Raw genomic sequence first — 15,413 nt, 5'->3', positions numbered from 1 at the left:
TTAAAAAATGTATATGTTTGGGGCATGTCTAAGATCTTCTGGTAGTTTATTCCAGTTGTGTACAGTGCTGAACACAGCTTCTCCATGTTTAGTTTGGACTCTGGGCTCTACTAGCTGACCTGTGTTCATGGATCTAAGAGCCCTGCTCAGTTTATATTCTTCAAACATATCAGAAATGTATTCGGGTCCTAAACCATTCAGAGATTTATAAACCAAAAGCACCACTTTGAAATCTATTCTGTAACTGACTGGAAGCTAGTGAAAAGATTCAAGAACCGGTGTGATGTGCTCTGTTCTCTTGGTCCTGGTTAACATTCTAGCAGCAGCATTCTGAATGAGCTGCAGCTGTTTTACTGTCATCCTTACTAGAGACAAAAGCATGGATGAGCTTCTCTTGGTCTTTTAGGACACCAAGCCTTTGATTCTGGCTATATAATTAAGAGTCCACTGCACCTTTTTCTTTCCTTTCCAAAAAAGTAGAAAAGGAAAGTTTTGAGTGAAGAACAGAAGCGTGGTCTCTTAATTTTAACCCTTCTGTTCCTCACTCAAAACCTTCCATTCCAACTCTTTTGGAAAGGAAAGAAAAAGGTGAAGTGGTCTTTTAATTTTTTCCAGAACTGTGTATTTGAATATCATTTGCAAAGCTATGGTAGTTAATGTTGTTGTTTTGTAGAATTTGGCCCAGAGGTAGCATATAGAGATTGAACAGAAGAGGTCCGAGAACTGATCCCTGTGGAACTCTGCATGTCATTGTCACCCTATCAGATTCATGATGACCAATGGTGAAAAAGTAACTCCGGCCATCTAGATAAGATCTGAACCAATCAAGGACTGTCCCGGAGAGTCCTACCTAATTTTCCAGCCTTTCTATAAGTATTCTGTGATCTACAGTGTCAAAAGCTGAACTGATATCTAATAGAACCAGAACTGTCATTTTATACGAATCAGTAATGATTAAATACAGAGAAAGACACAAAATTAAACAACTTTATGTAGTATGGGAAATTGTTATTATAGAACTAAGTGAACTAGTAAGGTATGCACAGGGGTGGGGGCACAGGGGTTGGTTGTCACAATTTGGCATGGGTAGCAGGACAGAGGCGCAGAGCTTTCAAAAGCAAAACAAGTTTAAAAATCAAAGGACAAAAACCAAACAGAACAGGCCGCGTTCACAAACAAAAACAAAATCTAAACTGAACAGAACACTTTCTTTTTTCCTTTGTTAGTTATCACTGTACATAAAATTTTTTGTAGGGCAATGTCTATGTGGAATCTTGTATTCATTAATGCTTGTTGATTGGGATCTGGATGTTTAGATGGGCAAACTCCAGGGGGTGTTTGTCTTGTTATACATGTCTGTAAGTTTAACCGTTATTTGGTGCCTTGTATTTGTTAATGTGTATTGAATTGTTGTTGAGATGTTTGTAAGTGCAATGTTCATTTGAAGTCGTGTATCTGTCTTCGTTTGACAAATGTATGTCTGTAAGGGTAACGTTAGGTTGTGGTTTTGTGTTTTAAAAAAGGAAAACTAAATTATATAAACAAGAAACCAGGCAAGCTTAGATCAGCTGGCCCGCAATAGAAAGTGTTGATGATGGCTGCCCTCTCAAGATTTTACCCCTGGTCGCCCATATGAAAGGCTGTGTCTTTAACCACAACACCACAGAGCTGTACATTTGCTGGGTTAACAGCTTATTTGCCATATGTGAATGACACTGATACAATAACTAATGTATCAATATAAGTGACGATAATGGACTTTTACCTCCAGAGAAAAGACGAGAGAATCGTGTAGCCAGCGAGGTGTTTGACTATCCTGAAGAAATGATAAGACATAATTCGAAATTCCACCAGAAATAGTCCAAATATAACAGTAAACTAATGATGGCCGTTCTTCTAGAATAACACTAATGAAGCCTTGTTTGGCCATCACTACAGTAAACAGTTTCATTTTAGGCTTCCCATAGTTACAGAAGGTTTGAGTCAGCAAAGTTTTTGTCTATTCTGAACCAATCCTCTTTTACCACTGGCCGTTTTAACAGCTTATTAGCCATTTGTGAATTACATTGAGAATCTATCAATATAGGTGACGATATATTTATATATATATATATATAACAGATTTTTTGTCAAGTGAAAATACGAGAGAATCGTGTAGGCAGCGAAGTGTTTGTCTTTCCTGGACAAATCCTAATCTCCACCAGAACAGTTTTATTTTAAGCTTCCTATTACGTAGCTACATAAAGTTATAGCCAGTGAAGTTTATGTCTGTCCTGAACCTCAGGAATCATGTGTGTTAGCTGCTACAGGAGTCTCTTACCACTACACTATTTAACAAGGGGTAGTCGGTCAGGCATTCACTCAGTCAGTCAGTCAGTCAGTCAGGGACGGACTCAGTACGAGACATTCACTCTTCTAGGCGGCTCCGCTTAATTGTGCCGTATTTATCTAAAACTGTTACAGCTAACGTGTCACACTGTAACATCTTATTAAACAACTTAAACACTCCAGCAATTATCAAACACTACCACAAATGTGAATATTAAGTTTTTGTTTGTCAAAAGGAATCATATTTAAGCTTAATCTCTTTCTCTCTTTATCCCCCCCCCCGTCTGTATGATCCTGTCTGTCTGTATGATCCTGTCTGTCTGTCTGATCCTGTCTGTCTGTCTGTCTGTTTGATCCTGTCTGTCTGTCTGATCCTGTCTGTCTGTATGATCCTGTCTGTCTGATACTGTCTGTCTGTTTGTCTGATCCTGTCTGTCTGTATGATCCTGTCTGTCTCCAGGGAGCTGTGAGATTGGCTGGGCTTATTACTGGACAGGCGCTGGGGCAGCTGGTTCCATGCTGTTCTGTACCTGGATGTCCTGTTTTGCTGGGAAGAAACAGAAGCAGTACCCCTACTAGAAGACCAAGATGGAGGAAGGAGATGGAGGAGTACCCCTACTAGAAGACCAAGATGGAGGAAGGAGATGGAGGAGTACCCCTACTAGAAGACCAAGATGGAGGAAGGATATGGAGGAGTACCCCTACTATGACCAGTGTCAAGTGGGGACCCCTTCTAGAGTAGCCAACTGGGGGCTGAGAGTTAGAAAACATCCCTGTCTAGGGTTACCAGACAAATTAGCATACTGCTCCCTACAGATGACGCTATGATTGACAAGCCTGTGGTCCCTAATCTGAAGCAGTGAACCCTGGGAGTAGGGGGATATTTGGAATACATCAGAGGTGGTGGGAGGATGGAGGGAGTAAGAAGAGGAGAAACAGAAGGAGGGGGAGTGGAAGAGAAACTGAAGGAGGAAGTGGAGAAGAATAGACAAGTCTACAGGAGGGAGCTGCTCTATTTCTTCACAGGACTGTGAGGATAACTAATGGCTACAGGCTACAGATACAAAACAACCAAAAGCACAAAATTGTGTTCTGCACTGATCATCATGGGACATTGGTCATCTGACAAAGACAGAGAAAAAACTGTACAAGACAACATGACTGAATGCTCTCTGTTCTTCCTGAATGAGTAATATTTATGTATCTACTTAAATACACTCAGCTCCTTTCACGTGTGGCTCATGTCTACTGACAGACCACAGCAGAGAATTACTGTTAGGACTTTATTACCAGACAACATGACTTAAACCTTCAGAAGGAGTGAAGGTTTGAAAAATGTTACCTCTTTGCAACCGGTAGTTGTCTATCCGATCCCACTCTGTTGTGGATGGTCTTCATTGAAATTAATGACACCAAGAGCAATGTAACAGAGTGCAAAAAGTCTTTACTTTTAGGATTTCAGTACTAGACATCCTAAAGTACTGTTAGGACAGTAGTACCACATATTTAACAGTAAATAAAGTGTTACCATAATTTCTTTAAAAATCTTGCTATTTGGTAGTTAACCTTATTCTTCGTATATGATCAACGAATGGACGAATCTCAACCATGTACTGAGCTATTTAAAGATTCTTTATCTGTTAATTTCTGGTGGTTGTTTTAGTGGTAGTGTGGCCCTGTGATAAAGAAGAAAATAGTAATACTTGAATTGGTATTGTAGAGTTTTTCTGTAGTCCAGTGCTTTTTGGACTTGTTTTCTGACCCTAAACCTGTCGTAAAATCTTGATTAGAATAAAGCTATCCAAAATAGCCCTCTTCATAAAGAAGGCCTGCTTGTATCCAAAAAGCCTGATAATAGTTTTTAGACATATTCTCTTAGCTAGTCGGTATAATGAGTTGTGTATGATAATGTATACTTGATGATATTAGCTCATGTTTTGTATACACATTAACAGGTAAGTCTTTATTGTTAAATAAATGTTGTCTATTGAAATATATATTACAGTATTACAAATGAGTCATTTTTACATTGATAATGTTTATGACTACAGCCACAATGTGGGGCTCTCCCGCCATCTCTTGCCTAGGATCCCCAAAAAGCCACGGTCAGCCCAGAGATCATCGATTGCCTACAGTTTACTGAATGTGTACATCACCCAGTTCATGTTCTGCCCAAGCGCCTCCCAAATCAAAGGGATTGGATCAAGATGTCACGTTGGGAAAGCTGCTGCTGATGTTCATTAGAGAGCTGCCTAACCTCAATGCATAGCGTCTCCTAATGATACAGCCCACTTATCCTTGACTACGAAATCTCTATATTTCTCATTCTTTGTTTCTACCATTCTTTCCTTTTCTTCTTTTCGCCTGCCCCCTCTCCCAGATCTGTGGATAATTGAAATAGTACCTGTTATAAACAGGTTCCTCATATGCCTTGACACATTCAGGTCAACATGAGCAGTTCCTTGCCTCCAGCACATTACCACTGGCTCTCTGGCAGGCTCAACAGTATTATTCTGTATGCATTTACATTTTAGTCATTTTGGCAGACGCTCTTATCCAGAGTGACTTACCATAAGTACATTTAAATACATTTTAAATGAGTTATCAGTAAAGGTCAGTGCTGGAAAGAAGAACACGAATAAATAAACAAAAATGTTAACAAAAGACAACAGACAGAGGTTGTGGCAATGGAACTATTTAAAATACTCAGTGAAAAGATTAGTTTTCAGATGTTTTTTTAAGAAAGGCATTGACTCTGCTATCCCAGCCTCATGGGAAGCCAATCAGGTGCCAGGACAGAGGCTTCAATCTGTTCAACAGGCATAGCATGTACAAGGAAATATAATGTCCTACTCTTTCCATTTAGTAAAATATAAGTATCCATAAAATTATATTACCATTGAAAAATGCATGAAGATTGTAGGTAAGTATGACAAAATATTTGTGATTCAAAAACATCAACAGAAATACAGTTGGACAGCTAATACCAAAAGTGTCAACCTGTTTAATTTGTCAGATGAAAAATGTGCTACTATAACATAAATGGAAAAACAACCACATTGGAACCCCCAATTTATAGGAAATCTCCCCCATATCAAGTGAATAATGTTTTGCTTTGATTAAATGTAATCAATGTCTTCCTAACTTATATGACACAAACATTTATCGGATGATCTTACTCACTTAGGACATCCCAAATGGCACCCTATTCCCTAAATAGTGAGCAATTTTCCACCAGATTTCTGTCCCACATGAACCTTAAGGGTTGAAATGAGACAATTATGGGGTTAAAGTGCAGACTGCCGGCTTTGTATTAATGATATTACACAGAGGAGGATCATGGGCAGTCTTACATGACCAAACCATAACAGCACCTCCACCATGTTTCACAGAGGAGGATCATGGGCAGTCTTACATGACCAAACCATAACAGCACCTCCACCATGTTTCACAGAGGAGGATCATGGGCAGTCTTACATGACCAAACCATAACAGCACCTCCACCATGTTTCACAGAGGAGGATCATGGGCAGTCTTACATGACCAAACCATAACAGCACCTCCACCATGTTTCACAGAGGAGGATCATGGGCAGTCTTACATGACCAAACCATAACAGCACCTCCACCATGTTTCACAGAGGAGGATCATGGGCAGTCTTACATGACCAAACCATAACAGCACCTCCACCATGTTTCACAGAGGAGGATCATGGGCAGTCTGACATGACCAAACCATAACAGCATCTCCACCATGTTTCACAGAGGAGGATCATGGGCAGTCTTACATGACCAAACCATAACAGCACCTCCACCATGTTTCACAGAGGAGGATCATGGGCAGTCTTACATGACCAAACCATAACAGCATCTCCACCATGTTTCACAGAGGAGGATCATGGGCAGTCTTACATGACCAAACCATAACAGCACCTCCACCATATTACACAGAGGAGGATCATGGGCAGTCTTACATGACCAAACCATAACAGCACCTCCACCATGTTTCACAGAGGAGGATCATGGGTTTGTTGTTATTTTTCTCCACTATCGTCTTTCTGTAGATGTGGTGGACTGTGGTGGCCAACAGGCCATTTTGTTTGCTAAATAGCTTTGATTTAAGTTGCATTCTCATTCTTCATTCTGTGAAATGAGAAGGTTCAACAAATGAGAGCTGCGATACAATATGTATTACTGATGTCTTTAAATATCCATCTGAGTATCTACATCTGAGACGGCGGATTTCAATGAACGAGAGGTTTAGGAATTTTAGGTTGAAGGCCTGTGTCGTGGAAATTACTAAATGGGAAAAGCACAGAGACTGTAGATTATTTTCACGAGTAAAGCTTTATTCAAGATGATCAAACCTGGAGCAGTTAACAACACTCAACAGAGTCAGGTCAAAAGCTCCGTTGAAGGTTGAGCTCAGGTCTATATACATTCAGTAAAGCCCAATGTGTCCCCCTCCTTTGCATGGTTAGTCTACATGTCTATGGCTTAGAAAGATAACAAGATGTTTGCAGCCCTTGAGGAGTTTAACCAAAACTATAGCTATCTGTTGTAGGCACATCCTGTACAAGTGAGCAGAGTCGAAACACACAATGGCCTTACTATATGACTGGATTACACTTAGAATAAGAAATATGATATTAATGTACTATAGAATTAGAAAACTTCTACCACACGTGTGTGTGATTATTATTTTTTTTAACTGTAAACTTGGAGTCAGATAAGCTTTTATTTGTTTAATTAAGTCTGTAAATAAACCCAAACTGGATAATTTTATTTTAAACATGGAGTGGCAATAATTCGCTACCTCCACCAACCCCCAATTGACCTCCGCCAACCCACCGTGAACCCCCAACTGACCTCGGTCAACCCCAAACTGAACTGCTAAATCTTTGCCTCATCCTTTTATGACAAAATAGTGTCTCACCATAAATAGGAAGCAGATGATGGGGAAAGTCAAGACTTCTGTTAAAAGTCATCACTCTGGACAACAGTTGTCTCTGGACAACTAACAATACAATTCTTACTTTCCCAAAAATGTAATTAAACTGCAGGAAATAAATAAAAAGATCTAATCACTGATCATGTTGCAAACCAAGCTGGCTTCGTAATTAGAGTTAAAAAATGTGTCATTAGACCAGCAACTCTGTGAACAATACCCAACATCTTTTATCTCAGAAATAACATGTAAAACATTGCAAAGATTAACAATTGTTACAATAAAAAACACAATTACAAATGTTTGAATTCATAGGAGCTCTCTACCAATGCTTCTTGACAGTGGAACTGTATTGAGATGGGACGGTTGTATTTTAAAGGATTTATTTAGGTAATAGGTTGTCTTGAGTTTGAAAATGTTTTCTGTTCTGCATGTATACCTGTACTTTTATCTCCATCTAGAGGCGCATGTCTGAATTGCTTTGCCTTTAAAAATAAAAAAAGTTATTTCCTGGACATTCAGTTATCTAAATATAGCTGAATAGATGAGATAACCACAGAAGCAAAAGCTAAATAGATGGGATAACCACAGAAATAGAATCTAAATAGATGAGATAACCATGGAAGTATAAGGTAAATAGATGAGATAACCATGGAGGTAGAAGGTAAATAGATGAGATAACCATGGAAGTAGAAGATAAATAGATGAGATAACAATGGAAGTAAAAGGTAAATAGATGAGATAATCATGGAAGTAGAAGCTAAATAGATGAGATAACCATGGAAGTAGAAGATAAATCGATGAGATAACCATGGAAGTAGAAGATAAATCGATGAGATAGCCATGGAAGTAGAAGGTAAATCGATGAGATAACCATGGAAGTAGAAGATAAATTGATGAGATAACCATGGAAGTAGAAGGTAAATCGATGAGATAACCATGGAAGTAGAAGATAAATCGATGAGATAACCATGGAAGCAGAAGCTAAATAGATGGAATATAATCTGTGTAGTCAAACTGAAATGCCAAATCTTTGCCTTATCCTTTTATGAACAAATATACATTTCAACATGAAAAAGAAAGTTGATGATGGTGAATGCCAAGATGTTCTTTGTCCACATCACAAAGGTGCCCTGAAATAAGCCTGGAAGATACTTCTCCTTCACTGGGGGATGTTAAAGCAACTCAGCCTATTCAAACATGAAACATGTGAGAACACCTGAGAAAATCAACCATCAATCCATAACCCTGAGAAAACCAACCAGAAACCTAATCCTGAGAGAGGGACGTTCCTGCACTCCACGGCTTGGTTGAAGATGTGCTTGCTTTCCTGACAAGTGTTTCTTCTACCACCGTTGCTACTGAGCTGCCATCTGTGCTTGCCGTGTGGGAATTGTGATGGTAATGTCTGGTTGTCCTCAATGCAGTGTGTACTGCCCTCTCTGGCCACTTCATGGAGGGATGTATCCTTTATTTTGTTGGCTGGGCTGTTTTCGGGCCTGTCTCGGCTTTCAATGCTCTTTGGTGCACTACCTCCTGCACTCTGTTTTGTGGTCGGTGACTCCATGGTTGCTCTGTGCTCTGTCTGATTTCTGTGCCTATGGTGCCATGGTCCTATGGGGTCTGGAGCTCATTGTCCTTTTAACTGTAAATGAAAAAGACAACTCCTACACTGGCACTCAAAGGTAATCACCCTTGTTAGAATTACGCCCATTTTACTGATGCAACATGAAATCAAAATGGATTCATGATGTCAGTTTGTGTAAAATATAATGTGCTATTTGTTCTAAATTCAACTATTCAACAGGAATTAATTTATTGCATAACAATTCACTCCTATTTCCTACAACACTCTGAAGAACTGTTGTGCAAATAAAAGTCACATAATTGGTTGAATGGAGTCCACTTCTGTGCAATCAATTAATTTAACCTGATTTAAACAGGTTTTATAAAAAAATCTGGTAAACTTTTCCCCAATGGAGTTATTGCAAGAAGAAACTCAGTCTCACCCTTTAGTTTTTTCTTTTCAGTATGGTGTCTCCATCCACTGACGCTCCCTGCCAGGTCCGAGGCGGGTCCCTTCTGCTCCAGCCTAGACGGATGTGAGCTCCCTGAACCACACTGTTGTGTTCGCTGTGCACAGTTGACCTTGGAGTTCCTGGGAACGCTCAGTGAACAGAGTTAGCCATCCCATCCTCGTCACCAAATTGTTGTGGAAATCACTAAATGGGAAAGGCCCAGAGACTTTAATAAGTAAAGCTTTAAAGAATGGCTGGTAGGACACACAGCATCCCAAAGCCCACAGCAACTAATATGTAGACTCTTCTCCCTGAGTGCTGAGCTGGTCCTAAACTGTCTCTGTTGCAGTGTTGCCAGGTTAAGCAAAATATTCCAAAACAACAACTGCTCAAAACTAGCCCAAAATGTCTGAAAAATAGCCCAACTTTTGTTGGTGCACAATATTGACTATTGTAAGTGAACCCCACGGGAAAAAAACTTAAGATGTGGTGTATACGATTGTGAAGCCACGCATCAGCATAGAAACACACATTGTAGCATATAAAGACAGAAATGGTGCAGCCCCAATGAAGTTCAGAAGTAGCCCAAAAACCTGACACCTGCGACAGTTAAATTGTTAAAAATCTTAATGGAAGTTAGCGAAAAACGTTAAGGTACATTTTTATCCCAATTGGATCCCTGGCTTCCTGACTAGGTCAAATTACATTACATGAATCCTTTTCCCTCACATTCAAGACAACGTAAAGTGACATTAAAGCAACTCAATTTTTAGAAGGTCTCGTCCCAGCATAACCATGAATTGCCAATCTATTTGACAGATACTAGAAAGAAATTATTTGTTGGCCAATTACAGATGATGTTTACAACACACAAAAACTGCTTCCAAGTAATACGAGGGTCAACCAAGTGTTTGTTTCACTCTTGACCTTCATACAAGCCTTGAGACTAGCGTGCAATCTTACTGCAGAGAAATACATTTTTTACTTTGAAAATAGACATCTAGATATTCAGCACAGCAAGCATTGGATTTGGTCTTCTTTCCCATAGACTGAAGCAAAAACTGGCTTAAACAGAAGTTAGTTGGATAATGATTTTCACAGTTAACTTAAACATAATTAATGATTAATGGATTAACAGTATTGCCCAGCTCTGGTTGTCACATGTTCATATACCTCTTCCTATTCTTGATCAATGAATGAATCCTAAATAATGTTTATCTACATAATGTTCCAACTGGGCTTGTTTCTACTAAATGAAAAGTAGTCAAATGATTAACCCTAACCCTGGTCTCAGGACACTACGTAGACAATTTTATGTACATTTTAGCCAGGGGATTTCGTAAGATATATTACGTTCAGTAAAATAACGTTAGAGTCTGAATGGAGACCTAACGTAACCTAACGTAATATCACATATCATATGAAATCGGGTGCCATGGATTTACGTAAAATAGTCTACGTAGTGTCCTGAGACCAGGTTGCCTAGGCAGAGTGGCAAAGAAAAATCCATATCTCAATGTTGCAGTATCTCATATGGTCAATAAAAAGGAAAAGATTGAGTTGGGGCAAAAGAACACAGACAGAGGTATATCGGGAAAAAAGGTCTGGATCCCGGAGTTGCCTCGTCACTGTTGATATGAGACTGGTGTTTTGCAGATACTATTCCATGAAGCTACCAGCTGAGGACCGGTGATACTCAGATGGGTTTATTTACAGACTTAGATACTATAATTTATTTGTCATCTTTCTCAGTTGTGCACCGGGGCCTCCCACTGTTCCTATTCTGGTTAATGAGTTTGCACTGTTCGGTGAAAGGAGTAGTACACAGCATTGTATGAGACCTTCAGTTTCTAGGTAATTTCTGACATGGAATAGCCTTCATTTCTCAGAACACAAAACCAGAGTTTCAGAAGAAAGTTCTTTGTTTCTGGCCATTTTCAATCTCTAATTGAACACACAATTGCTGATGCTTGTTACGGAAATGTAAATCACTCAAATGTATTTACAAAGCCCTTTTTACATCATCAATTGTCACAAAATGCTTTTTCAAAACAACCAGCCTTCTATTCTTGTGTTCTGTTGTTAATAAATGTACTAGTTAAAGATAGTCATTAGGTTATACAGTGTCTAATCTACGGTAATGAATAATGTGTGGCCGAATGGAGGAATCCTGTGCCCTTGTCTTTGTGGGAAACAGGTGGTGCTGATTGTTATCTATCACAATAAAGCAACCTGTGGACGATGGTGTATTGTTCACCAATCTCCAGTGTCCCTCAGGTCAATCCAGGTACAGTACTCATTCCTCGTTGGAAGAAGAGTTGTTAATAATACAAACTGCTGAAATAAATCTTGGTACTACACACTATTTTATTCATTTACCTTGTCTTATTGAATGTCTATTTGCCCCACTGTTTTGATAAAACATTACACATTTTCTATTAGTAGAGCATTAATAAAGTGATATTTACGGACATTGTTAGAAATACTCAAAAACATTAACTGATAATACTCCTTGCTGACATATTAGTTAGTAAAACTTTTTAGAGTTACTTTCTACAGTGCATCGTCCTCTCACAGATCCAACGTTTTGGGATTTGACATGGAGCATCATTCCAAGCCCCAAACGGTTCACTTTCAGTCATTCTAATCTCAGCACAGTCCTCAGTTCCTCCAGCATCATTTGGCTCCTCGTTGATCCAGTAACTGGTGGTCAGTGGTGAACCATTCACCCATCTCCAGGTTCCCTCAACGTCTCTGTCAGTCAGACCAATCCAGACTTTGTAGCCAAGTCTTGTGATAAATTCCTGTTCCTCCCTGCTGTTTATGATCACCAGGTCTCCTCCTCTATCCAGACAGTCCTGTCTGCTGTCAGTCCAAGTTTTATAGTCAGTGAAAATGTAGTAACAACCAGAGCCAGACTTTATCCAGTGTTGAAAACATGTCGATTTAGTCAAGTTGATGCAGCTGGTCTGAAGCTGGTCTCTCTCATTAGTCAGGTTGTCATACCTGGTATTCAGTAGATTCTCTCCAGAGGTTAAGTAGGTGACTAGAAATGTGTAGATATTGAGAATGAAGTGTAGGACACACAACACTGAAAATGCCACAGCAAGCAACATATAGACTCTTCTCCCAGAGTGTTGAGCTGATCCTCTGATGTCCTGATTGACAGTCACATTTTCATAATCATTTTCAGAATTCAGAACGGAAGAACCCTCAATAGTACTCATCTCAATGAAGTTGATTTATTTCTACTCATATCTGGGTTGCCAAACAAAACTCCACTGCTCAAATTCACAACTCTTTTTCTTATCATGTAAAGGATGTTGATGAGAACATCTATAGCGAGTTCTTATTATTAGATGTTCACACCATGACCAACTTCCTCTCAATACTTCCCTGTCTCTTGAGACTGGGGCAGCAAAGTCACTTCTGTAACTTGTCATACTAGCAGAACACAGACACAGAGGTGTATAAACAAATGTTCTTTAATCCAAGTAATTACAGGAAATATCAAGCAATATAAGATGGGAAAAGGAGAACCAAACATCACCTAGAACGATGACAGACAAGAAACACTAGGGCAGGACGTACTTAAGTAGAAACATAACGAGGAGAAAACGAGACACAGATGACAAGACTAAACCAGACACAGGTGAAAAAAATAAACACAGGGGATCCAAACAAGAAACAGAGAAATTAGGCCAGAAATACATAGAAATAAAAGCACAGCACAGCACAGGACAGCACAGCACAGGCTGTGAACGGCCGTTACAACCTCAGCAAGCTGAAGGTTTATCACAGCTAGGAACATTTGTGCAAGGGTATATTACTGTCGTGATGAATAAATACACTGTAAAAAAATGAAGGGAACACATAATCATCCCAGTATAACAAGTTATCCCTGTGGCAATGGCAGGTTTTGGTGGCTTGCCTGTGGTTCCGTTTAGGTCAATCATTCTGTCACGAACAGTGTAGTGGTGGAGAGGAAGGAACCAGGCGCAGGCAGTTCGTGACGGAAAAGTAGAACCATGCAAATTAGCTCTTAACTCTTATCTTTTTTATAAATCATTGAATGGTTTATGCCCAGAATATACTTCTGAAATGCTAGCAGAACCCAGAGTCCAAACTAAACATGGTCAAGCTCAGTTTAGCACTTATGCTGCACAAAACTGGAATAAACTACAAGAAGATCTTAGACGTGCCCCAAACGTATCCATTTTTAAATCCAGGTTAAATCATAAGGATAACGGAAATCACCCAAATGACCCTGATCTAAAGTTTACATTCCCTTGAATGTTTGTCAGCTCTCATGTGGATGCACTGAGCAGGCTCGATACTGAGCCATGGGGAGCAGAAAAGAACTGTCAAAAGACCTGCTTAACAAGGTAATGGAACTTTATAAAGATGGAAGAGGATATAAAAAGATATCCAAAGCCTTGCAAATGCCAGTCAGAACTTTTCAATCACTTATTAAGAAGTGGAAAATTCAGGGATCTCTTGATACCAAACCAAGGTCAGGTAGACCAAGAAAGATTTCAGCCAAAACTGCCAGAAGAATTGTTCGGGATACAAAGCCACAGGTAACCTCAGGAGAACTACAGGCTGCTCTGGAAAAAGACGGTATGGTTGTTTCAATGAGCACAATACAACGATCCTTGAACAAAAATAAGCTGCATGGTGAAGTTGACATAAAGAAGAATTTACTGTGCCAATGCCACAAAAAAGCCTGTTACCAAAAATGCCTGACAACACCTTGACACGCCTCACAGCTTCTGGCACACTGTAATTTGGAGTGACAAGACCAAAATAGAGATTTATGGTCATAGCCATAAGTGCTGTTTGCAGAGGGGTCAACAAGGCCTATAGTGAACATAATACCATCCCCACTGTGAAGCATGGTGGTGGCTCACTGATGTTTTGGGGGTGTATGAGCTCTAAAGGCACAGAAATCTTGTGAAAATGTATGGCAAGATGAACGCAGTATGTAATCATAAATTACTGGCAGACAATTTGCATTATTTTGCACGAAAGCTGGTCTTGGCCTTTCCAACACGACAATGACTCAAAGCCCAATGCCAGGTTGACCTTCCAGTGGTTACAGCAGAAAAAGGTCAAGGTTCTGGTGTTGCCTTCACAGTCTCCTGACCTTAATATCATCGAGCCACTCTGGGGAGATCTCAAATGTGTGCCTCATGCAAGACGACCAAAGACTACGCATTAGAGGATTTTTGCCAAGACGAATGGGCAGCTATATCACCTGCAAGACTATTACAAAAGACTGCACTGTGTTATTGATGCTAAAGGAGGCATTACAGAGTATTAAGAACTAAGGGTATAAAGACTATTGAACCAGGGTCAGTTCATTTTTTTCTCTGTTGCCATGTTTTGTTTTATAATTGTGCCATACTTTTGTGACCTAAAGTTGAATGTGAATCCCATAATAAATAAAATACATATGTTTTGCCTGCTCACCCTTTTTTTTCTTTACGAATGGTACATATATTAACAATTCTCCAAGGGTATGCTAACTTTTGAGCACAACAGCTCATTAGAATGTATTTATTTTAAGGGGGCTGGTAGCATAGTGGTTAGATTATCTGTCCAGTAACTGAAGTGTTGCTAGATCATTTCCCTAAACTGGCTTAGTGAAAAATATGTCATTATTTCCTTGAGCAAGGCAGTTAGCCTGAATTGATCCCCTGTCTGTTAATTAAACTGTTTTCAATCAATAAACATGTAATAACTGTATTTTCATCAAATTAAATACTTTGCAGCATTCCCTTTTTTATTACATATTTTTAGTCTATTGATTAATATTAGTAGTCATTTGTCATGGACTAAGATAGGAAAGCATTCACATGGTTGTATTAATTACACTTTAATCTACAAGGACATTGGCTTGATTCTAGGTTCTGCTTTTAGTTTTAGAGGAAATTAGCAACATATGATGACATCCTCACCAATGACTTGTGAAACCCCAGACACCAGTCTGCTCTGTAGTGTTTCGCAAATGTTCTCAGAAGTAATGTGACTCTCTGGGTTTGAAAACTCTGTTAGCATGTGAAACTACCCTAATCTGAAATGAAAACAGACCTTTAGAAACACTACTTTAAATCACAC

General features: G+C 39.3%; 2 protein-coding genes across 5 annotated transcripts in view; one reads left to right on the top strand and one right to left on the bottom strand.

Annotated features, from left to right (window-relative positions):
* Window positions 1–4,308, top strand: part of LOC105029023 (LHFPL tetraspan subfamily member 6 protein) — a 94,129-nt gene extending 89,821 nt beyond the window's left edge. For 2 of the 4 annotated variants that reach the window (XM_029122832.2, XM_013135908.4), the window contains exon 4: window positions 2,789–4,308. In XM_029122832.2, coding sequence (XP_028978665.1) covers window positions 2,789–2,907 — 119 coding nt within the window. In that variant the 3' untranslated portion in view covers window positions 2,908–4,308. The remainder of the gene's footprint in view (window positions 1–2,788) is intronic. The other 2 variants (XR_004575766.1, XM_034292401.1) reach the window with 2 other exon arrangements.
* A 7,051-nt stretch (window positions 4,309–11,359) lies between these two features.
* LOC117594807 (C-type lectin domain family 4 member E-like) lies at window positions 11,360–12,573 on the bottom strand. Its single transcript, XM_034293837.1, has 2 exons — window positions 12,489–12,573; window positions 11,360–12,440 (listed from the first exon to the last, which is right to left on the bottom strand). Exons 1-2 carry the CDS (start codon window positions 12,518–12,520, stop codon window positions 11,840–11,842), a joined length of 633 nt encoding a protein of 210 aa, XP_034149728.1. The 5' UTR covers window positions 12,521–12,573; the 3' UTR covers window positions 11,360–11,839.
* Window positions 12,574–15,413: the final 2,840 nt, after the last annotated feature.

This window comes from Esox lucius, chromosome 1 (assembly GCF_011004845.1).
Source record: "Esox lucius isolate fEsoLuc1 chromosome 1, fEsoLuc1.pri, whole genome shotgun sequence".
Lineage (NCBI taxonomy): Eukaryota > Metazoa > Chordata > Actinopteri > Esociformes > Esocidae > Esox > Esox lucius.
Note: the sequence above shows the minus strand (reverse complement) of the source record. Positions and strands in the feature narration are given on the sequence as shown.